At 43.8% G+C, this 18,565-nt stretch overlaps 2 protein-coding genes across 3 annotated transcripts in view; one reads left to right on the plus strand and one right to left on the minus strand.

The window, feature by feature from the left end:
* The window catches only part of dnajc17 (DnaJ (Hsp40) homolog, subfamily C, member 17), a 31,688-nt gene extending 24,485 nt beyond the window's left edge, over positions 1–7,203 (plus strand). For both annotated transcript variants that reach the window (XM_020713550.3, XM_004082352.5), the window contains one exon: positions 6,958–7,203. In XM_020713550.3, the coding sequence (XP_020569209.1) occupies positions 6,958–7,083 (126 nt within the window). In that variant the 3' untranslated portion in view covers positions 7,084–7,203. The remainder of the gene's footprint in view (positions 1–6,957) is intronic.
* A 4,060-nt stretch (positions 7,204–11,263) lies between these two features.
* On the minus strand, positions 11,264–14,823 carry gchfr (GTP cyclohydrolase I feedback regulator). Its single transcript, XM_004082351.5, has 3 exons — positions 14,664–14,823; positions 14,233–14,327; positions 11,264–13,733 (listed from the first exon to the last, which is right to left on the minus strand). Exons 1-3 carry the CDS (start codon positions 14,697–14,699, stop codon positions 13,604–13,606), a joined length of 261 nt encoding a protein of 86 aa, XP_004082399.1. The 5' UTR covers positions 14,700–14,823; the 3' UTR covers positions 11,264–13,603.
* Positions 14,824–18,565: the final 3,742 nt, after the last annotated feature.

An 18,565-nucleotide genomic window follows, 5' to 3' on the forward strand; every position in this document is an offset into this window, starting at 1 on the left:
CTTATCCTGAAATTCTGGTCGATGCATGTCTTGGATGTTGCTTAGGAAAAGTGTTTCCAGATATTGCTTTGACTGGTGTTGGAATACCACAAGAGAGGCTATAATCAATATTCGCTTTGTTGTGTGTTCTGCTGCTTCCGCTTCCACTTCAGCTGGATTTACTGCATGGATTGCTTTTATATGAAAAATATTGTCTGATGACAGCAGCTATGGTAAAAATGTCAGCCATGCATTACACAGCTTAGTACATTTGCACGTGATTTTATTTAAAAAAAAAATCAAATCTGTGTTTGCACAATCAATATCTTTGGTTTAGAGCACATGTGTCAAACTCAAGGCCCGGGGGCCAAATGTGGCCCTCCATGTCCCTTTATGTGGCCCGCGAGAGCATCAAAGCTTTTGATTTCTTAAAATAAAAAATAAAAAATGGTGTGTATCTATTCATATCTAGGGGGAATCAGACTTGAAATATCGAATTGGGTAACTATACATTTGGACTTGAACACTGTCAATATCACCTAACCTGAAAGAAACAAATTTAAAAGGATTTTTGCTAGTAACAAGCAAAAACATGTTTTCTATGCAACTGTAATTGTCACGTAAAACAGTTATATAAATAAATAATGAATTATTTAACAGTATTTAACATGAATTCATTACATTTAGTTACATGTATAAGATATACCTGGCCCTTCGAAGACAGCCACTATGCTGATGTGGCCCTCAGTGAAAAAGAGTTTGACACCCCTGGTTTAGAGTATCATTTACTTCTTTTTTTTAATTATCATTTTTACCGTCTGCAAAGTTATGATCCAACAAGCTCCAACAGAAACTTGGCAAATGAGACACCTCTGGTAACAGAAATGCTGACACTTAAAAATGTTACATAAAAATAAAACTTTTAATTGAAATAAAGCCAAAATATTGAATGTGTTTTTTTTTATTCACATACCATGTCATAGATGTAAAATAATATACCATCCACTGTTTATAAAGTAATTTATTGAATTGTTCTTCTACTTATAGTTTGCTCTTTTTTTTGTCTGAAAAAAAAAGCCATTTATTTAGTAATGGGAATTTCCTCTTCCAGAATTTTCCACACATAAAACTGATTTTCTTTCAAGGCTGCGCCATCCAGTTTCTGCTGACTTCAGTTCACCGCTATCAACCCACACATTGTCTGTACTTGTATGTTGTTTTTTGAGGTTACAGTGTAGGTTGCAGCCTTATCCTAAGCCACAATGAGATATAAATCATGGCTCCACAAACTTTTATATTGAGTGTTTTTATCATTATTTAAGTTTTTTTCTATTCTATTCTATTCTATTCTATTCTATTCTATTCTATTCTATTCTATTCTATTCTATTCTATTCTATTCTATTAAGAAGCACCAGTCAAGAATCTTATATTTGCAATACACTCATACACCTGTAAGGTGACCTCAAGATCCATGAAAGGCATCTACAAATAAAATGTAATATTATTAATTTTTGTAATGAATTAACAGACATAACTAACTATCACTGTTATATAGTGTTGAACGATAAATCATGTGTCTCCTAGATTGAATGCGATGATAGTGCTAATGAAGTGCCAGTATGTTTACTTCTTCTTTGGCCCTTTTGGCTGCTGCCTTTAGGGGGCGCCACACCTAGTCATCTGTCTCCCTCCCAAATCCTGTTCTCTGCATCTATCTTGTTTACACCAACCACCCTCATGGCCATCTTCATGACATTTATGAAGGTACTCTTTTGATCTTTTGATAACACATCAGCATCCCTTTATCAACATAATTACTGTTCCTTCATCTCAATCTGTTTTTCTGCATTTATTCCAAAACATCTAACATGAGCTTCTTTTCTGATGTATTCATTCCTGAATCTATCCATCTTCATCACTCCCAAAATGAACCTCAACATGTTCAGCTCTGCTACCTCCAGCTCAGCCTCCTGTCTTTTTCTCAGAGCCACTGTCTCTAAATCAGTAACGTAGCTGCTCTCACCACATTCTGTTACACTTTGAATCTAGCTGACACTCCTTTGTCACACATCACACCTGAAACTGGCGTTCCAACCTGCTTGCACACGCCTTTATGCATCTTTCTTCTATTCTGGACTGTCAAACCTAATTGCTTTAATTCCTCCATCTTATTCACCTTTGTTCCACTTGAATTCCTTTGCTTTACACACAGATCATCAGTCTTGCTGCAGCTGACTTTCATACCTTTTCTGACCACAGCAAACCTCCACCTCTCTAGATGTTCCCGCACCTTCTCCCTGCTCTCACTCCAGATCACAACATCATCTACAAACATCATAGTCCACAAAAATTCCTGTCTAACCTCACCTGTCAGTCTCCCCATTACCACAGCAAACAAGAAGGAGCTCATCCTTGGTGCAATCCCATCACCTCCTTGAACTCCTCTGTCACACCTACAGCACATGTCACCACTGTTTTACAGCTCTCAAATGTCATGAACAACTCCAACACACCTCTAAGCCACTCCAGACTTATGTAAAAAGACGAATGCCGGAACAAAATGAAAATGTGTTGTGATTTAATATTAAATATACTTTTATGAAAGTATGTTTCTGTTGATGTAACCTTTTGCACAATTTTTTTCTCTCATTTCAAAGCCTAAACTAAAATGTTCTCAGCATATTTTTTCTCATTCCTTATAGCCTCCTTTGTTTCAATAAGAAATCTGTTGCAATCAGAGTGTTGTTCCAGTAAAAGCTACAATGTGAAACGCATAGTTTTGCCTATACAAAAATATATTGTAGGGTATTAGAGAAGCCAAAACCTCCCAAATTTTCTTTTTTTAAATGATTTTAAGCCCATCCATCAAAAAGAGAAATGCCAGGGACCCCGGGGTCCAGATCGTTGCTGCCAGTTTTCTTCAGTTTATTTATTTTATGTTTCCAGATTCCAGAAGCAATCTATCTTTACAGCCCACATCTATTCTGCTGAATACGGTCATCACCGACAACCACATGCTTGCGCAGCACATATATGTGGAACTTAGCACACCACGTGTCCTTTAGATTTATGCTCTGCTAACATTTGCTAATGCACCTGAACAGTGTTCAACCCAGTACAAATGTTTGCAGTTTGTCAAAGCTACTTGGAATAGCCAAAAACTAGAATCTAGGTATGATAAATTGTTGGTTTTCTTCCCTTTTCTTGGTTGTAACCATGGGCTTTGTGGGTTTTTTTTTTTTTCATGGGGTTGCTATGTCTCAGGATTATATTATAAATGAGAACCATTCCTTCTGTTACACGTGAAGATCAAACTTTTCTTTCAAACACCAGGGTAGAACTAATTTTAAAAGTTCAGAGCTTCGTGTACATGGATAAAATCCAAAAAGCAATTTAGGAAAGTGACACTCCATAATATCTTGTGTTGGCATTTTATAAGGAGTGTTCAAAGTTTTGTATGGGGCACAAGCAAGACGGATCCAATTGATGGTCGTGTATTGGAGTGCTGTGATAATTAGTAGATTTCTGATGCACTTAAATCACTAAGGGCTTCAGTAATCCAAACAAACCAGTTCTTTGAAGAGTGTTATGCCTCTAATATTAATAATGTCCTGATGGGAATGTCTGGCTGCGAGATGAGGAGACTCTACCACATTGCATGTTGCTAGTGTGTTTGCTTCAGTGTTATGCTACATTCACACCGGACTCGGCAGCTTGTGTTCAAGCGACCACGTCCAATGAAAAGACTGCGTAAATATGCATTTTGGGCTTTCGCGTTCAAAACTCTTGCGTGTTTGTAGTCTGTTTTGGGGCTCTATGTCCAAAATGTGCAGCTATTGAACACGTTCTGAAGGATAAACCAGTTAAACCATGACCAATCAGGGACTCTGTTGTGTTAGTCACTTATGAACAGTGTCTTTTTCACAACACACTAGTGCCAAGCGTTTGAAAATTGATCACGGAGGAGAAATGAATAATTGTGGTCTGTGCCCGGCCAGAATTCTATGACACCAACCATCTTCTTTCGAAATCTCACACTATTTTCCATATCAGTGAGTTTGCCTTTTTACATTGGTCTTTTTATTGTAGTTGTCAGAAGCAGTGATCTTTGGAGACAAAGGGATGACACAGTTGAGGTTTTTCCCCTAAATAGTAAGAGATTTAGTCATATATGTGAGAATTTTGCTAATTCAGTTTAGACTAAACTAAATGTTTAGTCTACCGCCTTTTATGGGTTAGATATCAGTATTTGTGACTTGTTAGTTTTTTTGTAACAAAAGCCAAATAGAGGACTATATCTCTGCAGTTTTATTTTGAAGGGGCTGTTGCATGGGGGACAGATCAGCAGCTTGGCAGTTCTCTAGGTTGTGGGTTGATGCTCAGCTGTGACAGCAAATGTGTCCTCAGGCAAGACACTTGACCCCACTTTTGCACAAACGCATTCATTGTTAGGAAAGTGTGGATGACAAGCATTGGATAAGCATTTGTGAATCTCTGCCCAGTTTTATAACGAACAGTCATTAATACTTTACCAATTATGAGGCCACAGCTTTGTGTGCATTGGAATTTAACCTTGGCTGTCGCATTGCATTAGCAGTAACCCTGCCTGTTTGTTTGCATAAGTAAGAAGGTCTGGGCACCGGCACGCATGCACGTGCACAGAGGCACCCCCTCACGTTAAAATGATCTCCAAATAAGTATTTGTACCTCATAAATCACGTAACTCAGAGTTCAGTTACATACAGAAATACACAGATTGCCACCACACGCACTCCAGATAAATACTCCCTTGATTAACTTCACCGCAGTGCTTTATAGGCAGAAATGTTAGCCTGAACCACAGAGCAGACGTGTTAAGGGGGTAAAATAAGAGTCCCAGGAATTTCTACAGTGCAACGCAAAAAATTCACAGAGGCTGTTGACTTTTCCTGCTTTGGAATAAGTTATTTATTACGCCAAAGTTTTCCTAACCAGTGAACATGAGGACTGCTGTGTCTTATCAGGCTGATTGACAGTTTCTTTGGTTGAGTTCCAAAAAAACCACACAAGCAAAACTGGAGTGAGACTGCAAAAATGTTAAAACCGTTGACATTCAATAGGATATATTGAAGAATATATTAAGGAAAAAAATGTTTAAAAAACACTTAAAATTTCTTGCTTTTCAAACTATAGAAAATTGTTTTTTTTATCTGGAAGGAACATTCAGAGGAGTTTCTTTTAACCATAACTTGAAGTTTCTTGGATTAAATAAAAAATTAAAGAACGAGTTAACACAAAAAGTTTTTTGTCAAATCCCAGTCCGACGTCCAACGTCTAAGGCTTGATGGTGTTAATGAATAATCCACTTAGCAAATGTGAGCGTGAGACAAGTGTGAAATTGCAAGTGTCTTTTTTAAACAAACACAATGTCATCTTGCTCAAGTCCAAACTTGTCTTCTCCCGTTTCCACACACGCTGTCACTCGCCCACTCGTTTGTGTTCACACACTGAACAGGGCGGCATCATGCGAAACTGATCTGACAAGTTGTTCTTGGGGAAGCGGTTGCCACCTGCTCTCTGAAACCGTTGTGTGATTGTTGGAGGGTGGGGGAGCGCCAGACTCCGTATGAAACTATGAAACTGCTTCAGTCACAGCACCAACGGATTTTCATGATGTCACCGCTGGCGTGGGATCAGACTGGGGAGTGCTGATGTAACTAAGTTAATCCTCAAGTTGTTTGCATGCATGCATTCGCGTGTGGATGTGTTTTTTTACTAGCATCCCTCTTCCGAGGTGGCCCTCCTCTCTCAGCTTTGTGAAGGGGCCCGCTGTTTGTGCTCTGTGGTTTCATACTCGCCCTGGGCCCCTGCTTTATGGTACCAAGCACACTCACTGGGAGATTTGTTACAGAGTGATGCACCGGCTAAACATGCACATTGGATATTCTTCAGGAAACATCCCTCTCCTTGAGATCATTCGGTCACCTGTTAATGCTCACATTTCCCCTTTGTCATCAGCACCAGAACGTGCTTCGGCCTCCCAGGTTTTTATTGGTGCACTTTGACACTGTAACCAGTAGAGGGCAGAAAATGGTAGTGACATGTTTACTTAAGGGGCTGAAGCATTTCCTCTGCTGCTGTGTACTTTCTTATGGTTTGTTTGATTCGAAGATGTAAGAGATGTTTATTTACGTAATGGTGTTTGCGTGATGTGTTATGCTTAGACGAGCCCTTGAACCTATATTATTGGAATGATAATAGCAGCTTTCCTCAATCCAGACCTCGTCCTCTGCTCTTCCTGCTCGTACCCTCTCCTCTCTGCAGAGATGGTGAAGTCCCTTTGATGTTTTCCAGATGCCTCAGCTCATCGACAAAAGACAACTTCCTCCTTTTTCTTTTGCAGCTTACTGTTGTCTTAAAGAAACATTTCCTTTTCTCAGGAAACAGAAAAAAACTCCCTGAGACTTCTTTTAAGTAGATTTCTTGCCCTCAATTAGTGTGCATATGTGTGAACGGCATGCGTTCGGTGTTTCTTGATGTTATTTTCCATCACACAGATTGCAGATTGGCTTATATGAGGCTTGTGTTCTCGCTTGATTAGCAGTTAGCGAGTGGCTTCCCATCTCTGATTCCTCCCACAACCACGATCTGTCACCATTGTCATCCAAGCCAAAGATCTCCTTGGAAATTATGTAAACACATTGATAAGCCCGGCATCTGCCAGACCACTTTTATTTAGGGATTAAATGATCCTCAGACAGTGAAAAATAAAAACTGTCGCAGCAGATGTTAAGCCTCATGTATTTTGACCCTTGCAAAAATGGTAACTAAGCTGCGAGCATCTGTCCAGATGAGCCTCTCCCTCCCTGTTCTGACACCTAAAGGTCAGGCTATGAGAGAAAACAGACGCTAAACATTGAGAATGACTCTCTTTCTCTGTATTGTAACATTCAACTGAAGGAAGTCTGTCTGACCTTGCAATTTTGTCTTCCTTGCAGGGCTCGCTTTCAAATGAGCGCGACTATGAGAGCATAGTGATGATGAGGATGAGGCAGGCTGCAGAGCGCCAGAAACTCATCGAACAGATGCAGAGGGAAGATGATGACGAAGCTGCCGGGTCCTAGCAGCTGAAGATTCAGCTTTTTTACCAAACCTTAACCTGTGTCAGACTTTAGTTTCATAAAGTTCCTGACGGATTTTCTGTGCATTGTGGCAAAATAAACAGTTTCTTAAAGCAAAAATAATTTACCTTCTGTGTTTTATTGTTGATGATTTCCTTTATTTTTAATAGACAATGTTGGAAAAAATGAATTAAAAAGTGCATGAAGGTTGTTAAAAACGAGATTTTTTTATGCACAGCATGCATTTATAAAACTATGCTGGACATAATTTGTTTTGCATCTCCTTGTCTTCATTCTTTACCACCAGTCAGTCTTTTTTGAACATTTTTAACCACCTTATTTAATGTAACACTCATCCTTGAAACATCACTTGCATTTTCAGGAATCATTAGATTTGGGTTTCTGTGAAGTAATGTCGAATTTCAAGATTTTCTTTCAACTTTTTTCGGGTTTTTTTGTCATTTAATTCTCTAAATATTTGAACTAGAGTTAACATCGCCTAATATTGATGGTATTTCTTACCGCTGGAACTAATATACAGGTGTCTCAGTAAATGAAAATCTCATAAAAGGCTACATTTTTGAGCATTATATAAAAAGTACAAACAATATATGCAGACTGATCTATGTTAAAAAATGTTTTCATTTAAGGGTTAGCATTTTTCTTTGGCGCTAGTTCTTGGTTAAGGCTTTCATGAATTGCTGGGCCAATGATTTATATCTGCTATCACACTAAAGTGTTACGAAACTCTAGGTTGCCCTGACAGGCTTCAACTCTTTTGCGTTGTTGCCTCTGGGGTCTCTGGTCTTCCTCTTAACAAGGTCGTTTATGGGCTTTAGGTCAAATGGATTTGCTGGCTAATAACAGGGACGGCTGCTCCGATCTTGGACCTGATAAAACTCTATATGAACGTCAGCAGATGACGTGGCTTCTCTCAAACCACCACTGACAGGAAACCTTACACTGGGGCTCAAACAACCTACATGCTCTTCCTTTACTTTTGTCCTTATACAAAAAGAAACAAAATTTACTTTAATCTGAAAAAAGAAATTTGGATTACTAAGCAGAAATGATGCTCTTTTAGCCCAGAGTCCAGTTCAAGATACAAGAACATTTTTATTGATCCCCGAAGGGAAATTTAGTTGCAGTAGCAGCACTAAGGAAATAGGGGGATAAAGACAAACAGACACAAAATATACAGGGAAGAAAAGAGCAAAAATTGTTGCCTGTTTCAAGAGAGGCTCGACACATGGACTGAAGCCCTGGAAGCGTCTGCATGGTGGCTCTTCAAGCTTGGACTCAGACAGTCCACTTGACAGCATTCTGTGAACAGACAGCTTTTTTTTTAGTACTGTCTTTATCGGATTCTCGCCAAATTAACTTGTTAATAAATGTATTACCTGATTAGTGTGAACTTGAGTTCCTAACAATTTTTTTTTACACTTTACTGTGAAATTAAGGTTTCCAAATTAAAAGAATAGCTGAATTATCAGTACGTGTGTAGTGTATGTTTTTTTTAAAACTGATTCACTGAAGTGAATATACTTGCAAAAATGCACCTAGTTTATCATATTTCATACGTTTGCATGAAAAAGTGCATCACGTCTTCATGTTCTTTTCATTCCCAGGGGACTTCTTCTATATCAATATCATATTGCAGGAAAAACAGAGGGAGATACATGTCATTGATGGCATCCAATGAGAGATTTTAATGTATATTGTGTTTTAAAGGAGACAAATGATTCAAATATCCTTCATCACTAATAATTTCTCTAAATGAACAAGTCATTACCTTATTACTCTAACCAAACAAGTTGAAATGTAAAAATCATTCTCTTCTGTTGCCAATATTCTCTCTCAGGAAGTAGCGATCCAAACCACAGACCAGTAATCACACTGAATGAAACACTAGGTGCATTTTTTTCTTTTTTGTTTTATTGAATTCTTGTGGCTTTTTTGATTAAACATGAAACATCTCTGGAGGGGCTTTATTACAGAAATGATAGTTTAGATAATTGTTCTCCTGGGATTTGCAAACAAGAAGCTCCAACTCGGACTGATGGGTTCCTGTGAGTGTAACAATATAAGGACAACATAAGGATACCAGTGATGAGATCTGAGTTGGAGTTCTGTGGAAGGTATTGGGGTGTTTATGTGTATACAGACGGTATATAAGAAGAGTCTTTTTTTGGAGATGATTCATTAAATGCTCAAACAGGAATCTAGAGGTCAGTTTTATTTTCCTCCTAAAAAATAGTGGCATTTATTGGTTGGCCTAAAAAAAACCTTGCAAATCATCTTGGGAAGCAGTTATCTGCCAATACTGTCAGCAGTACTAATGATGAGCTACTGACCTTAACTTTAAATGGTGTCCAGAAGTGGAAGGAACCATTCCATTGAGGAGGCTGAGGCTCGGGAAGCAGAAGTGAGCCAGAACATCACCCTAGCTGAAGTCAAAGAGACAGTTGGGGATAGTGTCTTTGGACTGGCAGATGGGGTGGTGGCTCCTTTCAAAAGGAGGAACAAGATGCTTTACTCTAACTACAGGGGGACTCACTATTTGGCCCCCCTGGGGACGTCTACTCTAGGGTGCTGGAGAGGAGAATTCAGCTTGTAGTCAAACCTCTGATTCAAGAGGAACTGTTTGATTGTCATCCTCATCGTGGAACAGCAGAACACCTAAACCTTGCACAGAGTGTGTAAGGATCCATGGAAGTTCAGCCATCCATTCCACATGTGTTCTCTGGATTTGTAGAAAGTGTTCAACCATGTCCTTTTACAGTGTTCTGCGGTTGATACTATAGAATATAAGGTCCAGGGAACCTCCAGTCTCTGTACAACCAGAAGAGAGAGTTTGTACTGCAGCCAGTAAGGCAAACCAGTTCCCAGTGCATGTTGGACTCCAACAGGGATATCTCTTGTCCATGGTTCTGTTCATAATTTTTATGAACATCAGTTATAGGTGCAGTCGGCACCAACACAGGACTTCATCCGTTTACAGTGAAGTGTGAAGAAGCTGAAATGAAAACTAGTGGCTTCAAGAGAGAGGTCATGGTTCTTGACCAGAAAAAGGTGGTCTGCTCGGATAGGCGGAAAGTTTTTGCCACAAGTAAAGGAGTTGAAGTATTTTTGGGTTAATGATTGAGGGAAGAATGAGGTATGAGATTGACAGGTGTATTGGTGTAGTGGCTGCAGTAAATCAGTCGCTGTATTGATCTGTTGTAGTGAAAGAGCTGAGCCAAAGGGGAAAGCTCTGGATTTACTCATTAGTCAATCTGGGGTCATGAACTTTGGATCATAGCCAAAAGAATAGAACCCTGAAAAACAAGCAGCTGGAGTGATTTTTCTCTACAGGGGGGCAGCTCACCCTTAAGCTATGGACACACTGGCATGGGACACACGTTCAAGAATGAGCTAAATGTGGGTTCTTGAACGGACATTTAGCCCATGGTGTTTACAATGAACAGGCAGGGAGGGGCATCTTTTTCTACTGTTTAATGGCGCATGTCCACCACCAATAGTTAACGAGGCTTGGTGTGAAATGTCGAAGCGGTAAAAATCTTGTGAATCTTACAGCAGGCTTGCAATTGTTAACATCTTCCATGATCAATTTTTGAACAGTTGAAACTTCCGTGAATGAAAAGGGATGCCATCCATACGTCACTACCATATCCAAGTCCCTGATTGGTAAAAGTTCAACCTAGTTTATCTTTCGACGCACATTTAATGGTTGTTCAATGTTTTGTACATGAAGCCCTAAAACAGTTGTCGAAAATGATTGTGAAAAAGACCAAAACATGCTTTCATGTGCGTTTACATAGACTTTTCATTGACACTGGTTACTTTTTCATGCATTGCTGAGGGTGGTGTGAATGCAGCTTTGGCGATAGGTTGAGGAGCTCGGTTAACCAGAAGAAGCTAGGAGTAGAGCTCCACTGAGAAAATCCAGTTAAGGAGGGCTCTGGGATCTCTGGAGAGACATTCTGGGCATGTCCCAGCAGGAGAAGGCAGCGGGAAAGACCCAAGGGCCACCGGAGGGACTGTGACTCTCTCAAGGCCTGGGAGCGCCTCGACTCCCAGAAAGTTTCCATAGAGGAGAATATTTGGGTATCTCTGGTTAGATTGCTGCCCCTGCAGGCCAGCTCCGGATAACCAGACAGGTGGAAGGAAAGATGTCACGACAGGACAATAAAAGTACCTTTTATTAATAAATGATCAGTGAATTAACAACAGAGCTTGAAGTGATGGTTTGAAAAGGAGATGATCTCATAACAGTCATACATGACATTCTTCTGCAATTCCATAGTTTTCAATCACATGGAAGCTTAACAAAATCCAGTCCAGTCATCCTTCCCCTCCACTGCTCCTGAGTTACCTCCATGAAGCTCCATTACGCAATGACCAGCTGCAGAGCAGAGTAAAGTGGTGTGTTGGGAGACATCTGCTCCTCTTCTGCAAAATCCCCTCCTCACATGGTTTTGTTTATGCGTATCCTTTTCCAATATCCCAACAATGTGAAAAAAGAAAGCCCAGAAACACAAACTTGGTCCAAATGACAAGAGAGGAAATACAATTACAGGAAATGCACTCACCAACAACCCCGCCCTAATCCCACAGTGGCTGTAGCGGCATGGAAGACTGGCACAGGAGGATGAGTCTGTTGTTGCATGGCACAACAAAGCTTTGATTCCTCGTTGGGTACATTTTCTGCTTCAAAGCAGCCAGGACAAACTATAACAAGAATGTCAGTGGCTGGAGAACTGGGAATCTCAGCTCCGTTTGATCCACAGCAAGGAAGTGGATATCATGTCTGAGGTGGTGTGTCTGGTCTGAGTTTGGCTGGGAGTTGGCTGGCTATGTTTCTGGGTTGTTGATTAGGGATCGGGGTTGGCCCCAGACATGCACCGGTAAACTAATGCTTGGAATCAAACCACCCAGGAATTTTGGAATCCTGAATGCAGATTCCGGCTGTGTGTGTGAGTGCGCCTGACATGCTGTTGAATCAGGAAGCTGCAACATTGTTGCAAAGGTGCCAGAGAGCTGCACAAGTTCTCGATATATTGTTTCTGCTAAAATGTAGATCTAAGTTTGCGTTGTTGTTTTTTAATTAAAAAAAGTACAGTTGCAAAGTATTTTTACAGTAAGTTTTGTTTTAGTGGAATAAGTCTGTTTTTTTATGGGTTGCAAATGATGTTGGGAGCAGCAGGCATAGGAAATATGCTAACGTGGCTGAATCCAAAATAGATTCATTGATGCCTCATAATCCTATGCGCCCTATAGTGCGGAAAATACGATAATGTAAACAGGTAAACCACTTTCAACAGAGTTGCATGAATATGTATACAAATGTAACTTTCTTGAAAGCTTTAAAGTTTTTTAAAGGGTCTATATCGGGGTGCTCATTATGTCGATCGGCCAGCAACGATAAATAACCAAAAAAATACAAATTCATTTAAAAAAAATACGGAAGCGAATCAAAATCTTCACAGAGAAGTATGTGATTGAGGTGTTTATTGAGGCCCGGATTGCCCCACCTGCCTCCGCAGTTCCCCCCGATGGATTCGGGCTGACCAAGGCAGCAGTGTTTTCCTGTAACACGCGCTTCTCACAGAGCCAATACCGCTTCAGAAATGCCATGCTCCCCCCATTGCACTGTTCACAGCAGAGCACGAAATACGATAGTCGCTGCTTTCTGTTTTTGTAATAAAACGCCTCATCTGTTAATAAAAAAAGTATCTCCTCACAAAGATTTGTGTACTCTTACTGGTTAGTATTTGAATTATAAGTACATAAACAATGTTATTTACTAATAGTTTATAATACTATGTATATTAAACATGGGTATGAGACATTGTTGTCTCAAAAGTAGCTCACATGCCAAAAAATGTGGACACCCCTGGTCTATATCATGCTTTTCTTAATCCTCTCAGAGTAAACTAAATCCAGATATATGATAAAATAAAACCTTTGGCACACTAAAGTGCAAAATTAGTCCTTTTCGCAGCTTATTTTCCTACCCGGAAGTAAGACGACTCAATTTCTGAGGCTCCGCCTTTCTCTCCTTGTGGGTGCCACCCATTTCATGACGTCCCTAGAGCCGGCCTCGGCAGCGTGTCTGCTTTTCGCCCGTGAAAACAAACAACATCCGAACTTTTGCAAAGATGGATGTGCATATTGGGCATGTAAAAGGAAAGACTTTTGGCCAAACAACACTAGCTCTGCAGAGAAAGTGGGGCGGGGCTGGCAGTGCAGACTCTTACTGGAAGGGGCGGTTCCTCACTTATCAACATCACAATGTGAGAACCCACCCGTTTTCGCGGATTGTGGGGGCTGGTGATCAGAGCGCACATGCGTGAATAGATCAAAATGGCGCTATGGGGTTGTTGTTTTTTTTCAGGAAATAACATTATGATACACTTAAAAGTACAAACAGTTGATTTAGCATGATATAGGCCCTATAAAAGAGCTTAATATGTCATTGAAGCTTTGCTGTACAAAAATAAAAAAATAACATTTGGATCATTCACTCCGCCTCCTTGTGGAGACACCACACCAGTGTCTGCCCCACGCCGGTCATGGACAGCACACGGAAGCCGATCTTCTCCAGCTTGTCCAGCACCAGGCGAGGCGGCTCCTCCACATGGTATTCCGAGCTGAAAGGAGCATAAACAGTCACTTCGTTTTCTTTGGGGACTGATCTGTCTTTCGGTAAACTTTCCTAACAAAGTATAATACTGCTAATTGTTCTGGTGCTTGCTGATTTCGTTCCACACCTTGGTCCATTTCCCAGCAGCATTTGAATCCGATTGCCAATGACAACACTTCCCTGATCTGTATTCCATCACCTCCAATGGTTTATTCTAGATCTCCAAAGCAGGAACATTTGCCCACCACATTTTTGCTCCCCGTGGGGATCGATCTCAGCTGTCGTCAATGTGTGCTGGTAACCAAAAGGAAAGAAACTCCACGTTTGATTGCACAAATGGAGAAATATGGCCCCATGGTTTCTGACAGTTTTTGAACCATTCATTTAGGCAGCTCAGTCTCTTTTTATTGTGTAACTGAGATTAAATTAAAAAAAATTACTCTTTTCAAAGTTCCTTTTACTTTAACTGTCACATAACAACAAAAAACAGGCTTCCCAATACTCACAAATTGTTTCCCAGCACGGTTGTTTTCCTGGCTCCCAGGTAATTCATGACAGCTGGATCAGAAAATTCATCTCCCACATTTGTTGGTCCGGTCTCCTGCCAACAGTGATTACAAACTTTACAGCAAAATAAAAATAAATGCTGGAAATGTACCAACAATGCCTGTTGCATTGCATGCAACAAAACTGCAGAGCTCTCTGGCAGGTGCGGATTATAATCTCAGACTAAAAATAGATCATATAGATTTAGACTGCTGGAGTGGGGCAGACAGTATAATTGCGGGTTGAATAAAGAATGATGTAGATTTAATTATAGGAACGGGAGCCAAACGATTTGTATCCTTGACAGTTTTTTTTTTCTTTCTCCACTCTGCCCTCATATTATCAGCGCAGAGCTGCAGGGATTAAAAGGACAACAAAGGCGAATACACACCAGTCGGATTTGCGTACTGATCAGTATATAAGGCATCCCTGCGCCCGGGTTTGACTCCTCTTCTTCCTGGGGAATGGCTGAGGAGCTTCCTTCACGGACGCGACAGCCTTCTGCAACCTTCGCTCCTGCGGAAACGCCCACCGAGAAGAGCCAATCACAGCCCTTGTCCTGGTTTTTGTCTGCAGCGTGGGTCTGCAGAAAGCATGCCTCAACATGCTCTTCTGTTGTTCTGATTGCACTTGTCTACATTTTCCTTAAATGTGTTTATATTTGATTAAAAAAAATATCAAACATGATGATCAACAATCATAATAATAACAAAATAAAAGAAAATAAAATAAAATAATAATAATAAGAACATTAAGAACAATAATAATAATAATAATTAATATAATAATAATTATAATTATAGTAATAAAGGAATTTTTTCGTCTGCTCCTGATTCACCCCAATTGAAATCAAGAATTACTCAGAAACAGTTTAAATCTTAATGTTCGGCCCTTCCCTGGCTCTGGGACGGGACGGGACAACCCTCTCGGGGACCCCGGTCGCTCTGGGTGTCACCCGCTTCGGCTGCGGGGTCTGGGGTGGGGTGGGGTGGGGGGCTTGTCGGCCCTGTCCTGTGGGGGGGCGTTCTGGGGGGGAGGGGGGGCCCATTATTAGTACGGGTCGGGGGGGCTAGCGGGTCGGGGTCTCCGCTGAGGCAATCAGTGGTTGCCTCGGCCGGTTGGCCTCCTCGGTCCCGTCGAGGCCTGACCAGAGCTCTTCTAGGGCCGGCGTCTGGGGGTGGGGGCCTGGGCTTGCTCCGGGGGGGGGCGACGCTTTCTGGCTCCTCTCTCTCTGTGTGGGGTGGGTGGTGCCGGGCCTGGGGTGTCGGCGCCTCCGGGGGTGGGCCCCTGGGCTGGGTGGCCCTGGCCCCTTTGCTGGGGGTGGGCTGGGGGACGGCTGTTTGACCACCGGGGGACAGTCTACCAGCTGTCCCCAACTTACCCCCTTCCTTATATAACCTCATATTAGGGTGAGGGGGTGGGGGGTCTAGCCTGCGATGCGCCTTGGGGGGGGGGGCTACTTGGGAGTGGCCCCCCTCCTATGGTTGCCGTATGGAGTGGGCCCCCCCTCTTTCGGTTTTATTTGCACCTTAGACATGTAGGGTCCTTGGTAGGGGGGGTGCTTGGACATCACTGCAAGCAAGCAGCAGATGTCCTCCTGGCACCCTACCCGCCAATTTTAACCGCACCTTAGACATTTAGGGCCCCTTGGTGTGGAGGGTGAGGGGACATCACTGTGAGTAATCAGGAGATGTCCCCTTAGTGCCCTACTCGCCAATTTTAACTGCACCCCCCTTAGTACAAACACCCCTCCCCCTTCAATATATACATTCAAACATAAACACACACACATGCACACAAACACCCTCTCAAACACCCATACACGCACACACATTTTACAAGGAAGGTGGGACCTGGGTCCATCTGTCCCCTACCCCTTCCCTGGTGGGGGGTGCGGGCCCCTTGGCGATGGCGGCCGTGTCCCTTGGGTGCCGGCTCCCTGGGCCCGGCGGTGCTCTCTCCGCACGGTGGGGGGGTTCATATTACACCTGAGCCGGGGGTGTTCGTGTCCCTGGGGGGTGGGTCCTGGTCCTTGCCCCTGGGCGCTGGGCCCCGCCAAACTTCCAACATGGCCGAGCCTGGTCGGGCCATATTTATAACATCCCTTGTGGGCCGCCCTTTTTTCCCCGGGGTTCCCCCCTCCTGGGCGGGGGCGGCGGGCCCCTGCCTTGCTCCTACCTGGACCAACCGTGGGCCGGGTGGGTGGCTGCCTGGAGTGCGGAGCGGGTCTCCCTTGGGGGGTCCTGGCTCGTACCTGGGGTCGGGGCGGGGGGATGCCCGGAACTCCTGGGTGGTGGTGGGGTGCTCGTCTGGGGCTGTGGGCGTCCCTCTCCGGTGGGGCCCTGCGTTGGGCTCTTCCGGCGCGGCGGGGGGCTGCTTTCCTGGCTGGGCTGGGGCGGCGCTCTCTTTCCCTCTGCGCCTCCCTGCTCTCTGGCTCTGGGGGCCTCGCGGCGGTCCGGCTGGCCCTGGCCTGGGTGGCGGTCTTGGTCGCCCGGGGGGCGGTTGTTCCCTGCCTGTTCCCGTGTGGCGTTGGGGGAATTCCGGCTGCCGCTGCTGCTGCGGCGGGGGTATGGGTGTGGGGGTGGCTGGGCGCTCCTCCTCCTTCTTTTCACATTCCACCATCCATTTTAGAAGAACATAAACACTCACCTGAGCACAGGTGTTAGCTCACCTTTGCACTAATAGTTTGCATGATTGAATGAATGAAAGATTTCACACTAGTTGGTTTAAAGGCATAGGTATGCGTTCGTGAACACTATCTGTTTTGTGTACATGTTGACATGTGGACATTTTTGCGGCTAGCAGGTGTGTTGATAATATTTGAGTGTGTGTGAACAGGCCCCGCCCTTTTTGTACTACATTTGAACCGTACCGTAACGATAAACAACCAGTAAACCTGTCTGCTCTATGCTGCTTCATGGTCTTACCCCCCTTCCCCTCCTATTATCACCCTCCTACCCCCCCCTCTCTCTTTTTTTTTTTTTTTTTTTTTTCTAACTTGTCCTGTCCAACAGCTAGGCAGACAGATGAGAGCTGAGGGCCTCTTGGGTTGGACATATTTTACTTTAACAAGAGGGGTTATTAATCTTCAGACAAACCAAAGGTATGTCTGAATAAACCCCTTTTGTAATTGAGGCCAAACTTTATTAATTTCAAACATGTCTGAAAATCTTTGGTGTTGGACCGGACGGAAAAGGAAAGAGGGGAAGAAGAAAGAGGGACGTTAGAGAGAGGGGGGGTAGGGGGTGATAATAGGAGGGGAAGGGGGATAAGACCATGAAGCAGCATAAAGCAACAAGTTTACTGGTTGTTAATCATTATGGTAAGGTTCAAATGTAAAAAAACAAAACAAAAAAAAAGGGCGGAGCCTGTCCACACACACACTCAAATGTTATAAACACACCTGTTAGTTGCAAAAATGTCCACCTGTCGACATGTACACAAAACAGATAGTGTTCACACGCATACTTATGCCTTAAAACCAACTAGTGTGAAATATTTCAGTCATTCAGTCTGTTGAGCTGACACCTGTGCTCAGGTGAGTGTTTATGTTCTTCTAAAATGGATGGTGGAACGTGAAAAGAAGGAGGGAGAGTGCCCAGCCATCCCCACCCCAAGACCCCCACCGCACTAGCAGCGGCAGCCGGATTCCCCCCAACACCACACGGGAACCGGCAGGGAACAACCGCCGCCCGGGCGACCAAGCCCGCCACCCAGGCCAGGGCCAGCAGGGCCGCCGCAAGGCCCCCAGAGCCAGAGAGCAGGGAGGCACGGAGGGAAAGAGGGCGCCGCCCCAGCCCAACCAGGAGAGCAGCCCCCCCGCCGCGCCGGGAGAACCCAACGCAGGGCCCCACCGGAGAAGGACGCCCACAGCCCCAGACGAGCACCCCACCACCACCCAGGAGTTCCGGGCATCCCCCCGCCCCAACCCCAGGTACGGGCCAGGACCCCCCAAGGGAGACCCACTCCGCACTCCAGGCAGCCATCCGCCCGGCCAACGGTTGGTCCAGGGAGGAGCGAGGCAGGGGCCCGCCGCCCCCGCCCAGGAGGGGGGAACCCCGGGGAAAAAAGAGGGCCCACAAGGGGTGTTGTAAATATGGCCCGACCAGGCTCGGCCACAGTTGGAAATTTGGCGGGGCCCAGCACTCAGGAGCAAGGACCAGAACCCACCCCCCAGGGACACGAACACCCCCGGCTCAGATGTAATGTGAACCCCCCCACCGCGCGGAGAGAGCACCGCCGGGCCCAGGAAGCCAGCACCCCGGGGACACAGCCGCCGTTGCAAAGGGGCCC

The sequence above is a fragment of the Oryzias latipes genome, chromosome 22, assembly GCF_053564925.1.
Source record: "Oryzias latipes strain Hd-rR chromosome 22, Olatipes_Hd-rR_3.1".
NCBI classification, from domain to species: Eukaryota; Metazoa; Chordata; class Actinopteri; order Beloniformes; family Adrianichthyidae; genus Oryzias; species Oryzias latipes.